Source organism: Neofelis nebulosa, chromosome 5, assembly GCF_028018385.1.
Source record: "Neofelis nebulosa isolate mNeoNeb1 chromosome 5, mNeoNeb1.pri, whole genome shotgun sequence".
Lineage (NCBI taxonomy): Eukaryota > Metazoa > Chordata > Mammalia > Carnivora > Felidae > Neofelis > Neofelis nebulosa.
Window position 1 is genome coordinate 88,770,147 of NC_080786.1, and position 23,027 is coordinate 88,793,173.

At 45.7% G+C, this 23,027-nt stretch overlaps 1 protein-coding gene across 5 annotated transcripts in view; it reads left to right on the plus strand.

Annotated features, from left to right (window-relative positions):
• The window catches only part of SLC12A8 (solute carrier family 12 member 8), a 139,410-nt gene that overhangs the window by 73,447 nt on the left and 42,936 nt on the right, over window positions 1-23,027 (plus strand). For all 5 annotated transcript variants that reach the window (XM_058731088.1, XM_058731089.1, XM_058731086.1 and 2 more), the window contains one exon: window positions 9,361-9,474. In XM_058731088.1, coding sequence (XP_058587071.1) covers window positions 9,361-9,474 — 114 coding nt within the window. The remainder of the gene's footprint in view (window positions 1-9,360; window positions 9,475-23,027) is intronic.

A 23,027-nucleotide genomic window follows, 5' to 3' on the forward strand; every position in this document is an offset into this window, starting at 1 on the left:
AAGGTGGGCTTGCTGACACAACTGTGATTGTCTTGCTGACAACCCCCTGCAGGAGGCCACTTAACCTCTTACCCCCCACCCCCCTTCTCAGTTGCCTGCCCCTGAGAGGGTGTCCAGGCAAGACTAGGGAAGGTCAGAACTCTTGACGGTCAAAGGGGCTAGAGTTGTGTAGGAACAGCCCATTTGGGGGACTACCAGTTGGGTTAGGATTATTTCGGGGTCTCTGGGCCTGGAGTTTAAGCAGGATGGGACTTGGGATGTCAGAGGCCAGGACGGCCAGAAGGAGTAAGTGGTGGCTGGGTGGAACCCACAGCCAGGGTGGAGATTTCCTGTCAAAACAGCCACTTATCCTGGCGGGAGAGTGCATTCCTTTACCCTAGGAGATAAGAAGGCCCGATTTTCCTCTCAGGGTTCCTTTGAGCTGTGAGCAGCCACTGGAGACTCTGTAGCCCCCTCAGTCGGGGCCCCAGCCTGACCAGCTCATGCTCCTGGCTCCCCTCCCAGGCTCCCTGCATCCTTGAGTGAGCACTGACCCCAGCAGTGGCAGCCAAGTGTTGAATCTAGCCTCCTCTGTGCTTTGATTTCTTTACCTGAAAAATGCACCTATCTTGTAGGATCGTTCTGAGCTAATATACTTAAAGGGCTTAGAATAGTGACTGGGATAAAGCCTTACTCAGGGTGTGTGGCAATTGCTAGTCTTACCCCAAGATACCTCTTTGTTTCCTGGGCCCAGGAAAAGTTCCCACCAAAGTCAGGCCCTTTCATGTTCTGGGGCATTTGACAGTTCTTTTCTCTGTAGGCATCTCCAGGCAAAAATTTCTTATCTCAGCTGGCTGACCCCAAGGCAAGAAAAGATTCATTAAGCATTTAAAATAGAGTCCATTTCAGCAGACTGAACAATTTCTTGGGTATTAGAAATCATTCTTCGTTAAGACAAGGTTCTTCCTCCCTTTCACAAGTGAGGACTCCTTTGCTCAGAAAGAATCTCTGAACAGTCCATCCTAGATTGTAGGGATTGTAAGGGTTGGCAGGAGCCTCTCTTGTTATGGGAAACTTTCAGCCACCCCCTTCCAAGGGGGCACCCCTAACCTCTCCCCGCAGACCCTTCATCCCTTGGGTTGCCCAGCCTTGGGGGCTTTCCAGCACTGTTCCCGCCAGCCAGTTGTCCTTCAGGGTGGAGGCCATCCCCAGGGGCCTCGAGGCTCCAGACTGCTCCTCCCTGTGCCCTCTGGGCAGGCACAGCCCCACTTCAGACTTCCCTTCTGGCCACTGCTGGAATGCCCAGCCCTCCCTCTGTGTATTTTCTCTCTGGGTGGGGGCCTGGGAGCTGGAAACCCTGCTCACATCCTCTCCCCACCCTCTCTTTGGAGGACCAAACTCCAAAGAGGCCAAAGCCAGAGAGGAGACTGTGGTGTGGGGAAGGCTAGCAGCTCGCCGCCCAGAACTCCCGTGGGGAAGGAAAGCTGTGCTGTGGGTGGGCATCTTGGGAGCCTCTTCCAAACCTATCATCATTTCCCTTCTGTCTCTCCAGTCTGTGGTCAACACAGTCCCAACCAATACAGCCTGACCCAGTTCAAGTTCAGAGCACTTCTGTGGAGTACCTGTAATGGACTGAGATTGTTATGACCCAGTTTAATGAGATAGCCCTGCAGACTGGGGCTCGGTACTCTGTGGGCTCCAGGCTGGACTCCAAGCTAGGGCCACAGTTCCGCTTCCAGCTCTCATGCTTTGCATAGCTGGTTTGCATCTCTGAGCTCAGTTGTCAAAATGGGCCCACGGATTAGACCATGAAGGTTCGTTATCTGCACTAATGGAGGGCACCCAAGATGCTGTAATAACCAACAGGAGACCTAGTAGCATACTTGTAATCCATAATTGCTTTGTTTCCTTAACATATTCAGGAATGTGATGGCAAGCTGATGTCACAGTTCTGTAGCACATGTTGTATCACCACCACAGGGAAGGGAGGGGGCATCAGGGAGGTAGGGGGTGGTGTTGTGATGTTCTAGAAGCTAGTTTGGGATTTTAGATCTGCTGCTGGAAATCAGTGGTATAATTGGACTCTGGGTACTGAGTGTTAAGAATGAGCTTCTTGGGGGGCGCCTGGGTGGCTTAGCTTGTTAAGCGTCCGACTTCGGCTCAGGTCATGATCTCACGGTTCATGAGTTGGAGCTCCACATCAGATTCTTCACTATTAGCACAGAGCCTGCTTCAGATCTTCTGTCCCCCCTGCCCCCACGGCTTCTCCGCCCCTCCCCTGCTCATGCTTTCTCTCTCAAAAATAAACATTAAAAAAAAAAAAAAAGAGTGGGCTTCTGGCTGGGCCACTTTCAGAATTAGAAGGGATCTAAAACATCACCTGGTAGGCCCTGCACCTGCACCTGGGTGTGTGGTCTGCATCACCGGGGCGCTCAGTAGGGGTGCGGAACCTTGGGCTCATCCCAGAGTGACAGTCAGAATTTGCATTTCAAAGGGAAAAAGGACTCACTCACTGTCCCCCAGGAACCAGGGCACCAACCCCTGTATCTAGACTCTTGGTTCTCTTCTCCCAAATCCATGCTCTTTGGGTCCAAGTTGACTGCCCCGCCCCTTTGCAGCTCCCGGGAGCTAACACCACAGCCCAGAGGAGGAAAAACTCCACTGGCCAGTGCAAGCAGGCAGAGGCATGCAGGTTGAACTGCCCATCTTTGTCCACCTTGGACTGTCTGGGGTTGGGCAGTGTCTGAGTAAATTGGGGGGCTGCTTGGGCAAGAACTCTGTGGGGCACTTAGTAGCAGGATGGGGCCCTGGACACTCTCTTTCTTCCCTTTTTCACTGACCTATCTTTGTGAGGCTATTTCAGACCTGTTCTCTCCCTTAAGCTGCAGATCTCTCCCCACAGGGCGACAACCTAGAGTGGTCACAACAGCCCGGGAGGTTGGGCGGACCCTCAGGCTACCATTCCAGCACCACCATCAGGGAGGGCCTGAGGGGAGGGGTGTGTGTGCAGCATGATGCTGGGCTCCTGGGAGAGGCACCCAATTCGTGTTTCCCCTACTGCAGGCCTACTGTACTTCCTCCTCGACTGGGAGCCTCTGCTGGCCCCTCTCCTCGTGGCCTTGTCCCCATCCCTCCCCCACTCCTCCACTACGTTGTTTTGGTGTGTGTCCCTTCCCAGAACCTCGGCCTCTCCTTTCCTTTTCCTTGCAGAGTTGCTCTTCCTGTGATCCCTCAGGCCCCAGCCCGCCCTCTGGGGCCCTCCCTGCCTTCCTCTCTCCCAGGCCCTTCCTCCACTCTTTCTATTCCTGGTTGGACCAACCTCTCCCATTGTCCATTCCCAGGAAAGGGCTGTCTTGCTGGTCGGGGTTGGGGGCGGAGTGAGGGACCTGAGCCAAGAAGAAAGCCAGTGCCGGTGCCGGAAGCCCCTGCCTGCCCCCACACCCCCCCAGCTCTACTCACAGCAAGGTGCCCCCCACCCCTGCCCCACTGCCAGTGTCATTTTTAGAAATCTCACTTTCTAAGTTAGTCAGCAGCAGCAATCTGACACCCACATGTGGGGGCTGATGACTTCCCGACTGCCTCTTCTAATTTCAGCAGACCCCAGAGGTGGGGCCGACAGGAGTGGGGGAGCGACAGGTGCCACAGGAAGCTTCCCAGCAGCCACCTGACCAGAGGGCTTGGGAGCTGCGGTTTGTCACAACTTGTGACCAGGGCAGACAGCCTTGGGCCAGGGCAAGGTGGCTGGGTTCCCATGAGTACTCCTTGGGAGCAGACAGCAGACCCTGCAGAATCAGGGCCCACTCATGGCAACCAGAGGAGCTGTGTTACCAGATTCTGGGAAGAAAGGCCAGGGCTTTCTGTAGATGACCTTCAAGCATCTTCCCTTTGCCCGTTCCTGCCTGGACTTTGTCTTGATTTATTTTCTCCCTCTATGTCTCCCCACTCCACCCCCATTCTGTTTTTGTTGTTCCTAAAAGCACATAGCTCAAATGGGGCCAAAGTATTTTTGGTAAATACAGAAACAGATGTTCGGGTCAAACCCAGATACATTCACATGTGGCAGGTACAGGCACTGAGCATCCCGGGCCTTTCAGAGTTGGAAGATGTCAGCTGAGAATGCCCCAGATTGGCTCCCTGTTTAACCAACAGAGGAACTAAGAGGTTTACAGGGGCAAAAACACAAGCTTTAGAGATCTCTGGGGAAACAGTTCGGGATGAATTACAGAGAGACAGTATGGTAGATGGAAAACTTTGAATTCAGACAGATCTGGGTCCAAGCTAGGCTCTGCCTTCTAGCTATTCAAGCCTCAGCCAGTCATATATCCCTTGGTACATGTGGCATTCCACAGGGGAGACCCTCTGTTAGCCCCCTGCAGATGGAGAGAGGGAGATCCTGTGATCTTTGGGGGGGTGGGTTTCAGGGGTTGATGAGAATCTATGCTGTATGCCTTAGTACTATCCCCCTGGGGAAAAGATGTCCCCAGAAGAGTTTGTCCCACAGACCACAGGCCTGCCCAGAACCAAAGCTGGCTCCCTCTTGGTGGGGAGGGCAGTGCTGGGGATCTGGGAACTGGTCTCCTACAGGAGAGGCAATAGCTGTAATACAGGCAGGTCTGGCTGTGTGACCTTGGACAAGATTCTGTGCCTTCCTGAGCCAACTGTCCTTATATCTGATCTTGCAGGGTAGTTATGGGAATCAGGGATGACATTGTAGAGGACTTACTTCCCAGTAATTGGTGCATAGGAGGTGCTCAATAAAGGGCTGCACGTCAGTGTGTTGAGAAGAGAGGTTGCCCTGTGATGTCCTTGAAGATGGAACCTGCACAATCCTGTGCACAGAGAGACTCCTCACTGCCTGGCAAGGACTGCGGTATGAAACTTTGCTGGCTGTGTCACCTGGGGCTGCTGCCACTACGAGGTAGGGCATGGTAGCAGTCAGGGTATGGGAGGCCGTAGGGGTGCAGGGCCTGGCGGAAGTCTCAGGTGCAGAAGCAGCCCTAGTGTGGAAGTCCTGAACTTCGGGGTACATGTCCCTCAAAGAGACTTCAAAGGCCTGGGAACCTCCAAATGATGTGTAAAATGTGTTGTCTGTGGGGACAGCTTTCAACAGATTTTCAAACGGGGCCAAAACTAGCCAAATTAAGAACGTTTTTTCTGGATGTCAGTACATCAGACTTGAGGATGCACTGTAAGAGGACATGGCAGGTGGGGTCCTCTCAGCCCTGTGCCCTGGATATGACCAGCTGATCTCACCCCATGCCTCAGCCAGCAAGTACAAGCCAGGCAGGGACATCAGTGCCTGAACTGGGCACCCACCCTGCCATAAGCTTGAGGTTCAGCTTGACTTGGCTTGGGGTGTGGGATAGAGACTGGGTCCCCAGAAGTTGGGGTGGGGACCAGTAGGGCCAAACCTCGTTGGGGGCTGGCTCAGGACTGGGGGCCTGAGGTGGTGAGGTTGTAAGGGGGTGGGAGTCATAAGGGCCTGGGAAGGTAAAGGCAGAGGAAATGAAGCAGGTCCATTATGCACGCTTCTGGAGCTCCTTCTCATCCATTGGAAAGTGGCACTTGTGCCTGAGGTCTGTCCCTGCCTGAGTGGGCTTGACCAAATAGTCATCAAATGATCTCTCTGGGCCTTGGATTCTAGTCTGAGGGTGATCACTGCAGGATCTTACCTCAGAGCCTTATTTGGAGACCTCAGGCGTGTCTCATGGAGGTGTGGCTGAGTTAATTTTAGTTTATTTGCAGGTGGGATCTGCTCAGCCCTGTGCTCTCTCTTTCATTTTCTTCCTTCCTTCCTTCCTTCCTTCCTTCCTTCCTTCCTTCCTTCCTCCCTCCCTCCCTCCCTCCCTCCTTTCCTTCCTTCCTTCCTTCCTTCCTTCCTTCCTTCCTTCCTTCCTTCCTTCCTCTCCCTCCCCACCCTCCTCTCCCTCCCTCCTTTCCTTTCTTTCTTTCTTTCTTTCTTTCTTTCTTTCTTTCTTTCTTCCTTTCTTTTTCTTTTTTTATCTGCCCCATCTTTTATTTTTTCTCATAAATCACTTAAATCATTTCTAGAAGCAGATAGAGTATAAATAGAAAGAAAGAAAGAAAGAAAGAAAGAAAGAAAGAAAGAAAGAAAGAAAGAAAGAAAAGATACTTGTTTACAAAGAAGTTGTCTAGAGAAGGTAGGCTTTCAGTCCTGGGATGTTTTGTTTGTTTTTCTGAAAGATATAGTTGTTTTTTTGGTAAGTCAATTTTAACTTGTGAAAGACAATGTGGAACACTTATAAAAAGAAAAGAGAAATTGCTCATAATTGCATTATATAGATATCCATAGTTAGTATGTTTATGTTTCCTTCTAGTCTTTTCTTACATGTGTATATTGAAACTCTTTTGGTATTTGTACTATAAATGGTTTCCAGGTTTCTTGCTTCACCATGTATCATCATACATAACATGGACAATTTTCTGTGGTGCTAAAAGCCCTTTATAAACATTTAAAATACTTCAGTTCCCCATAGTTAGGCATTTAGACTCCCCATTTTACATCTTTATAAGTAAAGCATTGAAATGTTTCTGTCCATAAAGTTCTTTTCAAAGTTAAGATGATTTCCTTGAGAAAGATTCAGAAGCACATCTGAAGGGAGAGGGCTGTCTCAGTAGCATGTCGGCGTGAGCGTGTGCTGGGGAATGCGTGGGGCCGCATCTGCCATAGGCCCTGCAGAGACAGGGGATGAGGCAGGCCTCCTCACAGACCCCCATGAGAGCCAAGTGACTTAGGCTCTCAATCTGTGGTTCTTGGTGGGGTGGAGGGAGAGAAGACTCACCCATGGGGCCTGGGCAAAGCCTTCATATACCCCTCTCTGACTGAGCTCCCATGGGCCTCCTCTGCAGGGATCAGTGAAGCCTGATGAGGTGTTTCTGTCCTGCACGGCTGGCCCGCCCAGCATGCCCACAGCCCTGCGTTCAGATGGGCCTTCAGACCTGTGCAGCATTCCAGCTTGGCTGAACTCTGTTCCAAGGCAGGCTGGGCTTGGTGTTCACCTCAGAAAGGCTAGTCAGTGGGGTCAGCCAGCGGATAAACTAAAGTTAACTCAGCCATTATTGCTTTTTTGTTAATGAGGGGAAGACCAGCTGTGAAGATGCCAAACCATTCAGAAATGTTGCACAGTACTTGGGATTTAATGTCTCAGGACAAATTCCGCATTCAGGCAGAAGAAAGCAATCGACAGTGATTTTAAGTCTTGACCGGACTCCCAAGGGTCCCTTGTGCTTCACTGAGCTTTCATTTTATTATTATTTTTTTAAATATTTTTCCTATTAAGTTATGAATCTTGGAAGCTGTGAAAAGCGCTGGTGATCTCACTGGGCTCATGAGTGAGCAGGAGCTCTTTTGTGGATTGAGGCCCAGGGGGAAGCTAAGCCCCGAGGTAGGTGGAGGACAGTCGGGCAGGAAATTCTGTCACCACAGCTCCAGGGGTCAGCTGGAGTGGTGGCTAGACGCCCATCCTATGTGGTTGTGGGGGTTGAGGGAAGGAGGGCAGGACTGGCTTCTCTTAGGCTATAGTTAACAGGAACAAACTAACTCATTCTCTGAGATGAGATTCAAAAGCAGAGGCTGGATATCCTGGATGTTCCTGAGCCTAAGAATACTTGATCTGGATCTTAAACTTCCACAGCCCACTAACATGTCACAGATGCTCTTCAAAGTGACCTCCTTTGACAAAGAAACAAAATAGGCTTAAAACCACCTGAAAAATTTTATTGAAGTCAGTGTACAAATGTTTAAAACGCTTTGAAGAAATCGGATCTGAGATGTTCTTGCTAAAAAGCAGCCTATGAACAAGTCAAAGTGAAAGCATGGATTCGAGATGTGCCCATGGCCAAGATCTAAGAGAAAGATTCTTCTTAATGTGACCCATATTTGCCACCTACCTCTTGTGTGACAGGCACAGTGCTTGACTCTTGAGGGCAGACATTTGTGAGACTGGATTTCTCGCCCCAAGGAGTCTAGTTGGGGTAAGATCTAATATGGCCAGTCACAGTATGAGGGCACTTAGGAGGAATTGATTCTGATCAGGAGTTGATGTAAAAGCCAAAGGAAGTAGCATTTGAGATGGGCTTTAAAAGTGAGCGTGGCGGGGCGCCTGGGTGGCTCAGTCGGTTAAGCGTCCGACTTCGGCTCAGGTCATGATCTTGCGGTTTGTGAGTTCAAGCCGCAAGTCGGGCTCTGTGCTGACAGCTCAGAGCCTGGAGCCTGCTTCGGATTCTGTGTCTCCCTCTCCCTCTCTCTGCCCCTCCCCCACTCATACTCAGTCTCTCTGTCTCTCTCAAAAATAAATAAACATTTAAAAAAATTTAAAAAAAAAGAGTGAGCATGACAATGGGGCACCTGAGTGGCTCAGTCAGTTGAGCATCAGACTATGGCTCAGGTCATGATCTCACAGTTCATGAGTTTGAGCCCCTCATCAGGCTCTCTGCTGTCAGTGCAGAACCTGCTTCACATCCTCTGTCCTCCTCTCCCTATGTCCCTCCCCCCCTCACAAATCAATAAACATAAAAAAAAAAAAGTGAGCATGGCATTGATGCTTAGAGATGTGGGAGAAGGGTCTGGAAGGCAGGGACACAGGAATGGGTATTACTGGTGTCCTTGTGGAGAGTCATTTTTGTGACTTCTGGGCAGAGGAAAGGCAGGAAATGGTGGCATGTTGCCTGGTTGTAGAGGGCTTTGATATTCATCTTAAGGAGTTTGGACTATATTCTGCAGCTAACAGGGACCCGTGGAAAGGTTTCTGAAGAGGGAAAGTAGCTTAACTTTTTCAATTAACAGAAAATACATAGATACGCGCTCAGTGAAAGATTCCAGCTATATGGAAATCTGTAAAGAAAAAAGAAGAAAAGGAAAAAAGAAAATGCTCCCTTTCCCAGAGGTAACTATTGTTCTCCTTCAAGTCATTTTATCTACCTATATCTGTAGATAAAGACATACAAAATCCAGCCCTGGAAGTGTTAAGGCCGATTCTGTCAGACTTCTTCCTTTTCCTTTCTCTCACAGACACGCCCCTACCTTTTTTTTTTTTTTTTTAAGTTTATTTATGTATTTTGAGAGAGAGAGAGGAGAGAGAGAGAGAGCGGGGAAGGGGTAGAGAGAGAGGGAGAGAGAGAATCTCAAGCAGGCCCTGTGCTGTCAGCGCAGAGCCTGACCCTGGGCTCTATCCCATGACACTGGGATCATGACCTGAGCCAAAATCAAGAGTCAGACGCTCAACCAACTGAGCCACCCAGGCACCTCAGACCCCTACCTTTTAATATTTAAATTTATATAAGCTAGGCCTGTAATCTAGGGAAGCCTGCATGCTGTATCTTCTCACTTGACTCATTTTGCTCTCCTTTGTATTATTTCAGAGCATGGTTTTATTGGGTATTCACCAGAACTGCTACAGAACAACACTCTGCCAGATTACAGCCCCGGAGAGTCTTTTTTCACTGTTTTTGGGGTGTTCTTCCCAGCGGCTACAGGTATAGTAATTTGGATCCTTTTTCACTCCCGCGTTAGGGGTATAAATGCTTGGTTTCTAAAACTCAGTATTATAAATGGCCTGCATATGCTCCTAGGATGTCTATCTGACTTTAGAGATGGCCTTAGCTTTGACTAAAAAGCTATTAACAGAGAGTTTACTTGTCCACAATTCCTGAAGTCTCCAGCATTATTTATTCTTCCTTACCCTCCATACCTATCTATTGAAACTTCTTGGCCTGGTCAGTAGAGGAGACAGATTTCTCTTAGGGCTGAGCAGGATGGATTCCTTAGCAGGGCAAGCTGCCCCTTCCACCACAGAATGGGTGCAAACTTGGTCTAGAAACTCCCCTCCTCCCTACCCCAACCTGTGAGTCTTCTCCAGGGGGCAGAGAAATGCTATTGTCTTCTCCCTGTTCTGGGTGTGGGTGAGATCAGGACCCTTGGACAATGAATGAATCTCCCTGCCCTACCTTCCCCATTTTTCTGCTCTACAGTGGCCAGGGAGGAGCGTTACAAAGCTGAGATCCCTCTAGAACTCTTGTCTTAGGCTCCAGGCCTTGGCCCGGAAGGTGGTAAGCGAACATGTGGACTGAATGATCATAAGAAATAACCATTTGCTAGAGACTGGACTTGTCCCATGGCACAGACTCAGAGAAGCATTTTACTCTTGATCAGGCCGCATCAGTGGCCTGGAGTGTGGCTGATCTTGTCTCCGTGTCCTTCTCCCCTCTTCCTTCTGCCTGCCTTCATATGGCTATTTCCTTGCTCATGATCCTCTCCTCAAATAACATAGGGATAGAAAAAGGAGAAGAAGCTACTAGGATGTTAAAACTTTAAAAGGCTGCCCATGACAAATGCTGGCAAGGATGTGGAAAAACTGGAACTCTCACACACTGTGCAACCATTTTGGAAAACAGTAGGATGATTTCTTAAAAATTGAACAGTCTATGGCCATAGCACCATAAATGTGTCTGATCTTGGAAGGTAAGCAGGGCTGTGCCTGGTTAGTGCGTGGATGGGCGACTGCCTGGGAATACCAGGTACTATATAGGCTTAAAAGAAAAAAACCTAAATATACACCCAGCCATCCCCTCCTGGTTATCCGCTGCAGAGAAGTGAAAACATGTAAAGACTTTTGCATGACTGTTAAAAGCAGTTTAATTTATAATAGTCATGAACTAGAAATAATTCAAATATTCATCAACTGACAAATAGATAAATTATGGTATAGCCATCCATGTAAAACTACTCAACAATAAAAAGGAATGAGCTATTGATACCTGCAACAATACAGATGGACCTCAAAATAACAGTGCTGCACAGGGCACCTGGGTGGCTCAGTTGGTTAAGCGTCCCACTTCAGGTCAGGTCCTGATCTTACGGTTCGTGAGTTCGAGCCCTGCATTGGGTTGTGTGCTGACAGCTCAGAGCCTGGAGTCTGCTTGTGAGCCCCTCCCCTGCTTGCGTGCTCTCTCTCTCTCTCTCTCTCTCAAAAATAAACATTAAAAAAAATTAATGGTGCTGCAAGAAAGAAGTCAGACAAAAACAAGTACTTTTTTTAAAAGATAAAATTATACAAAACTCCATTTATATAAAATTCTAGAAAATGCAGACTATAGTAACAGAAGGGAGATCAGTGGATGGGGAATAGGGGTGTGGGGAGCAGGAGGGAGGGACAAGGAAATTTGGGGGTATGAAACACTATTCTGGACTGTGGTGATAGGTTCACAGGTGTATCCCTATGTCACAACTTTCCAGATTATGACACTTTAAACGTGTGCAGCTTATCGTTTATTAGTTACACCTCAGTAAAGCTGTGCAAATGAAAAAAATGAACAACGTTAATCGCCTTTAATCAGCTTTCCTGAATCCCACTCTGGCCTCCAGCAATGCATGTTTTCTCTGCTTTTCACAATCAAGCACTGGGGCTTTGTGCTCCTGTCTCCATTTCCTGCCTCCTGTTGCCTTTGTGCATGCTCTTCTTTTGGAATTCCGAGCCTGCCTCTCTACTGAAATGGCCTTTCCAGAGTCTTCAGTGGCTGCCATGCTATTCAGTTCAACTATCATCTCTAGTTTCTCAGTGCATTTGACTGGCAACCTCCACTTCCTCCTTTTCTCTTGCCTTCTCTGATGTAGCACCTCCTGGTCTGCCCCCTGCCTCTCTGACTTGCCTATTTGGGTACATCCTCTTCTGCCTGCCCATTAAATTTTGGGGTTTTTCTCTTCTTTCTCTACTGTTTTCCTTAGGATCTCATCCATGCCTACTGTTCAATGACCACTCACAAGACTGATGACTCCCAGACTTGTACCTCTAGCCCAGATTTCTCTAAGCTTCGTATCATATACTTAGTTGCTTACATGGCATCATCCACTGGGTATCTCAGACCCAACATGTTCAGAACCAAGCCCTCCCACCCATCCCCCAACTGGTTCTTCTCCTTACTCTTGATCTCAGGAAATGGCATCTCCATCCAAACAATTGCTCATGCCAGTAATGGGGAGTTATTCATGATAACATCCTCTTTCTCACCAGTACCCTCCAAGTCCTCCTAAAGGAGCTTCTCCTTTACTTCCTACTTCTTTCCACCTCTACCACCTGACCACTCTGGTCCAAGCCTCATCTCTCAATAGATCACCACAGCAGTCTCCTACCTGACCCACCGCCCTGACCCCCACCCCCCAGGCTGACCACAGAAGTGAGCTTGGAGCTAGGCCTCAGGAGCGGCAGGTAGAATGTTGGTTCACAAATCCAGATGTGCCAGAAGTAATGCATCTCTTTCATTTTTATGAAATGAAAAGAGTCAGTCTCTGACTCAGTCTTCATTCTGCCAGGATGATTAAAAATGAATGTCAGTGATTCATCAATGCCTCTACATTGCCCTGCCATCTTGTTCCAGGGTCTTAGGGTCTTACCAAGTCCCAAGGCATGTCTGGCTTTTCATCATTGTACACACAGCCAGATGTCCTGTCTGCACATCTGTTCAAGTACATGCTCAAGTACATAGGGAGCCCTATGCTTTAGAGTCTATGCACTTTCCAGGCCCTCCTTCCAGGGGTCTTGTGGGGCTCCTGCCGTGCTGACCAGGAGTGGGTCGTACATCCACATGGCTCCAGATCTTATGAGCCTTTATCTCCTTGCCTTCAGCTCCAGGGGCAATCTTCTGTAATAATATGGCAGACACTTTTGTCCAGGGCCAGCTTTATGGGCATGCACCTGGGCATTCACACTGGGTCCCATGCTCAGAAAGGCCCCCTGCTCGGTGTAATGATTTACTTTTGCTAAAACTCTTAATAATTTTTGAACAAGGGATCTTATATTTTTATTTACACTGGACCCAGCAAACTATGTACCAAACTATGTCCACGCCGCCCCCTCCACTGCCCGCCCCCGCCCCTGCCATGCTTTCCCCCACCTATTTTGCGGTTCCTTTTCTCTAAAATCTCCTAAGGGCTCAGGCTTTTGAGAAACAGAACCCAAAACAGGGTGCAGGCAAATTAAGCTTCCTTCTGGCACGTATCTCCCTCAAGGCAATGAAATATATGTCAACTTCCTCTTGAATGGGCAGAAAATGCAAGGGGGGAAATGAATAGAGGAAAATTTTTTTTTAAGTTGACATTTGAAAATATTGACTTGCCCTCCCTCCCCCACACAGGCAGAGCACACCTTCAAGAGACTTCCCACCTGAGCATTTCCTTGGACCCCTGCCTGGGTGTCAGGGCCACAGTTACACCTGAGGCAGGGTTGTGGACCTCTTTGGCTGGCCGCACTCCAGGGGGCGTCCTCAGGCACCCACAAGAGCTTGTGTCAATAGTGTGACCCTGCTGGGCCCCCTCCACGCTGCTCCACACTTCCCCTCCTTTGCCTCTCTGGGCCCTGTGTCTTAGAAGAGAGGGGATGCCTGGTCTGATGGGGCATCAGGGAGTGGTGCAGGGAGGGTGCCCCCCTCTTCAGTACTTCTCCCTCCAGCAAGGAATTAGCAGCAGCCTGAGGTTTGAAGAGCCACACAGTGGCCCAGAGTCTGAGTGGGACTAACATTTGAGATCTGCTAGTTCAGCAGCTCTCAATTCTTTCTTTCTTTTTCCTTCCTTCCTTCCTTCCTTCCTTCCTTCCTTCCTTCCTTCCTTCCTTCCTTCCTTCCTTTTCTTCCTTCCTTCCTTCCTTCTTTCCTTCCTTCCTTCCTCTTTCTTTCTTTCTTTCTTTCTTTCTTTCTTTCTTTCTTTCTTTCTTTCTTTCTTTCTCATTCGTTTTATTTATTCCTTTTGAGAGAGAGAAAGAGAGCATATGTGAACATGAGTAGGGGAGGGGCAGAGAGAGAGAGAAAGAGAGAGAGTCCCAAGCAGGCTCTGCACTGACAGTGAGGAGCCGGACGCAGGGCTCAGTCTCACAAACCATGAGATTATGACCTGAGCTGAAATCAAGAGTCAGATGCTTAACCAACTGAACCACCCAGGTGCCCCTCAACTTTTTCTTTTTAATCCATATTCACTTTTGATAATGATACTGAAACCCTCACCTACACTAGAAATTCTGATATGCCTCCCTGGACCAGAGAGGGGTATATTTGTCCTTCCTTTGAGAAAGATTGCTACCTAAGAATATTAGTCAAGCTTTATATTTTGCAGCTTAAATTATGAAAATATTGTTTTGTAAAAGTCCAAATATAAAATTATAATATTGAAGAAACTATCTACACAGGCCTTTTGTTTTACCTCACGCTTCTCCGGAGATGGGCTTCCCCGTCTCTCCCACCGCCCCTTGGCTCAACCAGGTTGAGAAGGACTGATCTTTTATGTGACCAGCTGGGGAAGGAGGAGCACAGAGGGGCTTATGAAGGATTGCTAAAGGTCACCCGGCTAATTAGTGACCAGAGCTGGGCCACCATCCTGCTATGGAACATTGCCTCTCTGGCTCTCTCACTGTTTTCCAGGGGCCCCAGTGTAAACACGGTAGGCAGGACGAACAATTTGTATCACTTGGCTTTCCCCTGGCAGATGTTCTGTTAAGCTATGAAAAGCATGGATGATTGGCAGTTTCCATGGTGACGGATTTGCCAAGGATTAGCTCCGAGTGAGTCATGGCTGGGGCTCCCTCCAACGCCATCCTCTTCTGGAACAAGAGAACCTCCAGGCTGTGGAGAGGAGAGAGGAGTTTGGAAGAACAAACAAAAGTCCCCCCACCTTGTGTCCCCATCTCCAGTCAGACATATGATTTAAATTACTTCAGATATTTTATCTCAAGGGCAGGACACTTCCTGAGAGGAGCAGCTGAAGTCTAGGTTTCAGTGGCTTCTCTGGATTTATGAAGCATGTCCTTTTGTCCTTCTCCCCGAAGTCCACCACACCCTGCAGTACTGGCTGCAGGGTGGGGCTGGGACCTTGGAGTAGATTCTGCATTTGCTTTGTTTCTTAGAGCACCTTCCTTCTCCAAGCTACACAACCAAACTTGCCCTGAGAAACAAATATCCATCCCACAGAATGCTTTTTCTCTCTCTCTGTTTCTTTGTCTGTCTGTCTCTTTCCCTCTCTCTCTCCTCTCTCTCTCTCTCTCTCTCAAACACACACACACACACACACACACACACACACACACACACAGCCACTCCAGGGATTAGGGACCACAGTACATGGAGGAAGTAGGAAATGGAAACTCCCAGAGAATGGGGTCCACAGGTTTAAGGAAGAGAGAGCCTCAAGTAAGGACAAGCTGGAGTGGGCCTCACTCCACTGCATTCTGATGAGTAGGATAGGAACAAGAGAAAAGAAGGAAGCTTTATAATTATTGTCATGTTTCTTTTTATAATTTTATTTATGGAGTTAACATATAATTTTATCAAAATTATTATAAATATCTGTAATAATCATCAGCATTATAATAGCCTACTAGGTGTGGAGCTGTGCTGAGCACTTTACATATAGTCTTTCACTTAAACCCCACCACAGCCCCACTGCTTCGATTAAGCACAGATTTACCCTGAAGGTAATGAACCCCAGACTTCAGGGTCCCTCACTTGAGTAAGCTCCTGCTTACACCCTGTTCTTAATTTCATATTCATAAGTCTGTGTTGTTTTTAAAGTGTCAGACCCCATAGAACCTGGACCCTTCCATGGGTTCTGTTATTATTCCATTTTATGGATGAGGGAACAATAACAAAGAGAGGTTATTTCCCCAAGGTGCTGAACCCCATTGCTTCCCACCTACTTTGGAGAGGATGCTGGAAGAGAGAATGCACGCTTGTCTGGAGCTGCCCCCGACCCAGAAGCCAACAACTCTGGCATTTAGTTGAATTGAATTGAATCCTGGGATTTAAACATTCCATTATTTGACACTGTCTCAGCAGAAACTCTAAGGCACCGAGAGGGTGGGGCCTGACAGGTTCTGCCTCAGAGAATGGAGCCAAGAGGGGATGAAAGGTTCCTTCGGGAACAGCTGAAAAACCAACCAATAGGTTTGGAGAAGGAGTGGGTTTGGAGTTCAGGTGGAAGGTAAGGAGAGACCACCAGGGTCCTTAGGAACCCAAGGATCTCTGAGTGAGGGACGGAGCCCGTCTTTCCTGAGTGGACATTTCTTTAGCACCTCCTAGGTGCCAGGCACTGTGCTGAGTGCCTTGTAAATGCTCATTCTAACTTTAACAACAGTTCTGTCAGATAAATAATCATATCCCCATTTGTAGATGAGGAAACTGAGGCTCAGAGCCACACTGCCTCCAAACAGTAACAGACTGCTTCCTTCAGGACAAAAGGCAGCAGAGAAGACATGGGAACTTTAGTGCATGGATCTTCTGCCTTAATGATAGAGAAAAATAAACTCATGAACTTAAAAGAAGAAAGAAAATAGGCACCAGAGATACAATTAAGCTAAAGCTGAAGGAGAAAATTAAAGGTTTCTAAGAACACAGATTTGGATTGAAAAGCACCCAGGAGGAAGCTTGGAACCTCCTTGAGAAAGAGTCGTTCTTTAATGAACAACTAACAGAAACCAGAAAAGCCTAGAAAAACTATTAGGCTTTTTTCCCCCTTAGGAATTCTCATTTTCAGTAACAAATAAGAAAGTAGGGTGGGGAGTGGGATTGTGATGGCAGGCAACAAATGAAGTGTGTGTGCGCTGTGGTTGACTCCCCCCACCCTCCGAAAGGACATGGCCATTGTCTTGCAAATGTTGTAAGCCAGTGGTTACTTGACGTACTGGTTCTTTTAACCACAGCTTATTTTTGAGATGTAGAGGGGATGAGTTCCTCCCCTGGCCATCCATGCCTGTTTTTAGGTCAGATATTTGAACTGGGGCATTAAGCCCAAGCACCATATTCACCTGGTGACACCTACCCCAGCTATAGGCATAATGTCAATGCCCAGGAGACTATGGATGGCGCTGGATGTTTAGCCTCATAAACCTAAGCTGGTAAGATGATGGCCAACACCAGCTCACATATATACAAAAGCTGAGACAATAAACATGCTAAAAGTCTGTAGAACTAGGGTGGAAGACCAAATCAGGAGGCATATGAAGGAAACCATATGAAGGAAGCTGTTTACCAAAGTCACATGTGCACAGACTACATTGTCATCCTGATGCAGGGAGAAATGTGGTTTCAGGTAAAGCAATTAACTGCTTCCTGGAACTGGCAGTTTAAGACCTACCAGGAGGGGAAATGCCCTGGTCCAGGCACAGACTAGTAATTTGGAACTGGTGATGAAAGTACCTGTGGGTAAACCAATGTATAGTGCTGATCATAACTGATAAATTCAGCCTTCTTGTGGGGGAGGTAACCCCAAATTAATCATACAGCTACTTGGTTATAAAAGGGAAATCCAAGAAAAGCATGGGTGTTAGAAATCAAGAAACTGTATTACATAGTGGAAAGAACACTGACTTGAGATCAGGAAACTTGAAGATAGTACTGCAGTTAGTCTGAAACTTGGGCAAAATCACTTCTCCTCTTTGGGCCTCAGTTTCCTCATATGTAAAATAAGAGGTAGGAGTAGATAACCTATAGGACACCTCTAGCTTTAAGAATTGTTGATTCTAAGTAGCCATTTTAAGCAGTTTTAGGAAGCCTCCCAAGAAAAGTATAAAGATTAAATAGTAATTATAAAATGGACACAAGTGTTTCCCAAACTGTCTTCCATGGAACACTAGTGATGAATAGTTTTTCTTTAAAAAATAATGTAAAATTGTTAAGTGAGTTTTGGGAAACACTGTGTTACATTTCTCTTCTTAGCGATGGATGATGAAAATTAGCATATTGTAGGCACTGGTAAGTCCAGCAGTAAAAAACTTTCTAACCTTATTTATCAAGATTTTCCCAAGCTTTTTTTCCCTTTAATATCTGTAAAACATCTGGACACCAATGCTCTCGGAAATAGTATTTGTTCTTCTACACCCACCCTAAATTCAGCTCTAACATTAACAGTGATATCTTAAAATGGTAGCAGAAGCAGACAGAAAGCCAAACTAGAGAATCTCTACAATACTTGACAAGCATGGGCAAAAAATTACTAAATCAAAATAACTTTTCTGGATCCAGCTGGCAAGTGAGAAATTTCTAATTCACCAGAACTAGTGCTCAACTGCTTGGGAATTGTGTAGTCACGCAAGGGTGAAATTCTGGAAGTGACAGTGTCAGTGTGCAAGCCAGTCTAACAGGTGTGCATAGATCACTACAGTAGCCTGGCAGGAATGACCTGCCTAGCAGGTACTTCCCTGTCGTTGATGCTTTGTGTCTGTCCTACTGACTACCTACCCTTTGGCTTCTCTGTTTTGTCTCAAAAGCCACCTTCTGGCTGTCTGTGTTCCTGAGGGTGGCCTTGTCCATGTCTATCCTCTCTGTTCCCACTGACCAGGATCCCAGGGCATCCCACACCAGGCCAGCTATCAAGACCTGTGATCAAAGGTTGGGTCATGGACTGTAAGGGATTCTGGGTGAAGAAAAGGGCTTTTGTTATGAATATAGAACCTGGTTGGAAGCAGGAAGCAATTAGGCTTAATCAATCACTTTCCTAGACAGAGCATACATATCAGTGGAGTCCTTGTGGGTCTTTGTAAATGATTTGATGGAAGGTGCACAAAATGATGTGACAAATTGTAGGAGGTACTAAAGTGGCAGAATCGTTAGTGGTATGTAATCTTACAATGCTGAATGAATGGGCATAAAATTGCTAGGGGCTAGGAGCTAGAATGAGGAGGCCATTGTAGATGTTGGGAGGCAATGTGGCCAGGCAGGTGAGTTACCAGGGAACGTGGTGACAGGTGGGAACCTTTGCAGAGGTCAGAATTTAGGAGGTCCAGGAAGGGCTGGTATTAGTGGATGAAGTTAGTGGGGTCTGGGAGTCAGGTGAACATGGATATTTGGCCAGGGATGCCCTTGACACCAGGTAGTTCTGGCAGTGAGCTGTGAGCCTGTAGCCTTTGAACAGAGCCTCCGTGACAGATCTGGTCTCAGGAACACTGGTCAGAGTGAGGCAGGTTGTGGGTATCCTTTTTTGATACAAATAAGACCTACACATGACAAAAAGGAAAATCCTACAGAAGTGCTTATAATATAAAGCAATAGTGTCCCACTCTACCCGTTACCACCCCAGATACCCCTCCATGGGAGCAACCACTTTTTATTTTTAGCACTTTGGGAGCTAGCTGCATATTTACCAAACAATAAGCTTGAATCTGTAACTTGATGAATCAAAGACGTAATCTATTCAATCTGTGTTCAGAAGTAGAGTTTAGCTTACTTACATGCTCCTTCATTCACTTCCTAAATTTTGATGGTTAATGTTGCTTTTTTTCTTAAATTAACTTTTTAACTTTAAATAATATTCTCAAATCTCTGTTATTTTATGAATTTTGGGCTACATCCTTTCATTCTTTATTGTTGGTGTGGGAAATTGAGATTCTGTGTTGTGTTTTAAGATTAATGTATTACAGTCATATTTATTTTTATGTGTAAAATATTTTTACAAGGAATACTTCATTTATCTCAAGGGAATCCCTAATTGTAAGGGAATCTGTATAATCTTTTTGTATTTGTGCTTTTTTTTTTTCTTTTTTAGCAGCAGGCAAAAGTTTATTAGAGTATAAGATTAGAAAGTAAGAGTAGTAGCTAACTTCGGCTCACGTCATGATCTCACAGTTTGTGGGTTTGAGCCTCGCGTCAGGTTCTGTGCTGACAGCTGAAAGCCTACGGCCTGCTGTGGATCCTGTGTCTCCCTCTCTCTCTGCTCCTCCCCTGCTCATGCTCTCTCTCTCTCTCTCTCTCTCTCTCTCTCTCTCTCTCTCTCAAAAAATAAATAAACATAAAAAAATAAAAAAGAGAGAAAGTAATAGTAGTAGGAAAAGCTCTGTTTACAGAGAGAGGACATTTGGAAGTGAATGCCCATGTATCTGTGCTTTAGAGCAGTATCAGGGAAGCCATAACAAGTTGATTATTAGCAGGTGAATGGGCAACATCCTCTGAAAACTGTAGTCTACAACTTTAAGTGAACAGACACAGTTTCACATACACACAGACACACAGACACACAGAGGCTCAAATCTATTAAAAAAACATTTTGGTCTTAAGTTTACAAGTCAACAATCTTTGTAACTTCAAAGGCAAACTGGCTCAGTATTAGAAATTTCTTTGTTCTTTTTAGCAAACACTAGAAATTCTCCTTTATGATAACAAGATACAGAATAAGTTTAGAATTAGCTTAAAATTAGTTGCAACTGGTATAAAAATATTCACTAGCCCTTTCCTTATTTACCTACCAAATTTAATGGCTAGCTCAAAAGGCTAGATTCATTGCTACAGTCTTTCAAGTTTTCTTTTCCTTCCTTCCTTCCTTTCTTTTCTTTTCTTTTCTTTTCTTTTCTTTTCTTTTCTTTTCTTTTCTTTTCTTTTTTGTATAGAGAGAGGGGCAGAGATAGAGAGGGGGAGAGAGAGAAGTGGGGCTCACCTGAAGTGGGGCACGAGCTCACCCAATGCAGGGCTCAAGCTCACCTAATGTGGTGCTCAAGCTTGCCCGATGGGGGACTCGAACTCACAAACCATGAGATAGTGACCTGAACTGAAGTCAGATGTTTAACCCACTGAAGGCGCCCTTCAAGTATTTTATTAAATGCATTGAAGCTTGTAACAGTTAAGCCAGACTTGAGTGAAAGATTATGGGACTTATATTTTTGTTTTTCAACAGTACTATGATGAAATTATTAGTGCTTTTTGTGTTCTACTTCTTTCTCTGTCTCTTTTTAAAATTAGTTCCTAATATCAGTTAGTCATAGCTTTACTTTTATATTGTCAAGGTAGATAATATTCATATTCCATTTTGTAACTAGAGTTATGTCCTCTGTGCTTGTCTATAGGTCAATTTTTAGACGTCAGAAAACAGTAAACATGTATCCTATTGTGACTATGTAGCTGTTGTTCATTGAAGAGTGAAGCAGCGGCTAGAATTCCATTTCCTTTGCTGTGATTCTAATGAGGTCCTTGTGCCGTTTAGGGGAGAATATTCCTAATATCGTGGCCAAATGACTTACTTTGTTCTTACATTTTATTAGTTGTGTAAAATCATGTCATGACATGTTAGCTTGAATCCTATTTAGACATGGACTTTCTTCTTCCCTTTTCCTGGAGTTTCAATAAGCTTTCTTTTCTCTTGTTGCCAAAATATACAGTCAGCATGTCCTTAAAATCATTCAGTTTGTTAGTCCGGTTTGTTCATTGTGTTGAATCCAGTTCCTATTCAGAGGCCTCTCTCTTGGGGCCTCAATCCTTCTGCTCAATATCTTCTGGTTTCTCTGCGGTACAACTGTTATTCTGGGACTCTACTCCATTTCCGAGTCAAACAGAATCTTGTGTTTTCCTCCTTCATGGTTTATATCCTCATTGTGCTGGAGTACATGCTTTAGTATCTTCCTCAGAAATGATATGTGGGAGGTCAGTTTTTTGAGCTCTTCTCTACTAAACTTTGCTTTCACTTAATTGGTAATCTGGCTAAAATTCTCGTTTCAAAATAATTTTTCCTCAGAATTTTAAAATCAGTACTCCATTGTTTTCTAGCATTCACTGTTGCCAAAGAGAAGTCTAATTTTTTTCCTTTATAAGTGTTCAGTTTTTACCTTTGGAAATATTTAGGGTTTTTCCTGAAGTTGCACAACGATGCATTTGGGTATGGACTTTTTATATTTTGATCTTTGTGTTGTCTACTCTATGGGATATTTCAACCTGTAGACTTGTGTCTTCTCCAGTTTGGAGACATTTACTTCTGGTTATCTATTATTTACTTCTTACTTATTTATCTGGTTATTTCTTGTGTTTTCTCTGTTCTCTCTGCATCTCCTGTTAGCTGGATGTTGTAGCTGTAAGATATTTCCTCTATTTCTTCTCTTCTTTCCTCAAATTTTGTACCCCTTCATCTTTCTGTTCTCAATTCTGGGATACTTACTTTATCTTTCAAATCTTCTACTGCATTTTTAATTTTAGTGATCATCTTTGTAATTTCCAAAGGTTCTTTTTTGTTCTTGCACTATTTTTGTTTTTCATTGCATCTTGCTTTATAGATAGAATATTCTTCTTGGGTGTGTCTGGAGCTACTCATTACTATTTTCTTCAAAATTCTCTTCTGTGTCCTGATTTATATTTTTATTCCAGCCCAGGTTGTTCTATTTTTATCATGCATGTATTTGTGTATTTGTTGCTGGTTTTCATCACACCCCTGGCAATCTTTGGTTGCTGGCATGGATTCCTGGCTGTAGTGTGTGTAGGTCTGTTTCCCTAAAGGGGCTCTTCCTTCACAGGCAACTTGACAGCAATAGATTTGTGAGAACAGCTAGTTCTTGAAGAGGGCTTCCTTTGGGTGTAAACATCCACACTAACAGCCCTGGTTTTCCTCGGGTTTATTCAGATCCTCTAGAGAAGTTTTCTAAGGCTTTCTTTTCCTTCCCTTTCACTGTCATTTTCACCATTCTCTGTGTTCCAGACATCTGTAGCAACCTTTCGTCTACTTATGGCTGATGCCCCATCCCAATCCTCCTCTTAGAGGCATGTATGCATTTCCCCCTTTCCTACCCTTTTAATAAAATTTTGGGAAGAAGAGAAACAGGAGGAAAGAAGAGGTGCCTAATGTGTGGTTTGAAAACAAAAAGCCCTTTAAAAATTAGTTTTCCCCAGTTTCAAAATGATCATTGTAGAAAATTGAGAAATATATATATGTATAAGCAATAATATAAAAAATGATCTGTTTTCTATCACCCAGAAATAACATTGTTAACATTTTTAAAACATGTCCTGGTTCTTTTTTTTTTTTTTTTAATTTTTTTTTCAACATTTTTTATTTATTTTGGGGACAGAGAGAGACAGAGCATGAACGGGAGAGGGGCAGAGAGAAAGGGAGACACAGAATCGGAAACAGGCTCCAGGCTCCGAGCCATCAGCCCAGAGCCTGACGCGGGGCTCGAACTCACGGACCGCGAGATCGTGACCTGGCTGAAGTCGGACGCTCAACCGACTGCGCCACCCAGGCGCCCCTCTTTTTTTTTTTTTTTCCCTATGCATAAATTTATCTGTTGCCTTTTTTTTTTTTT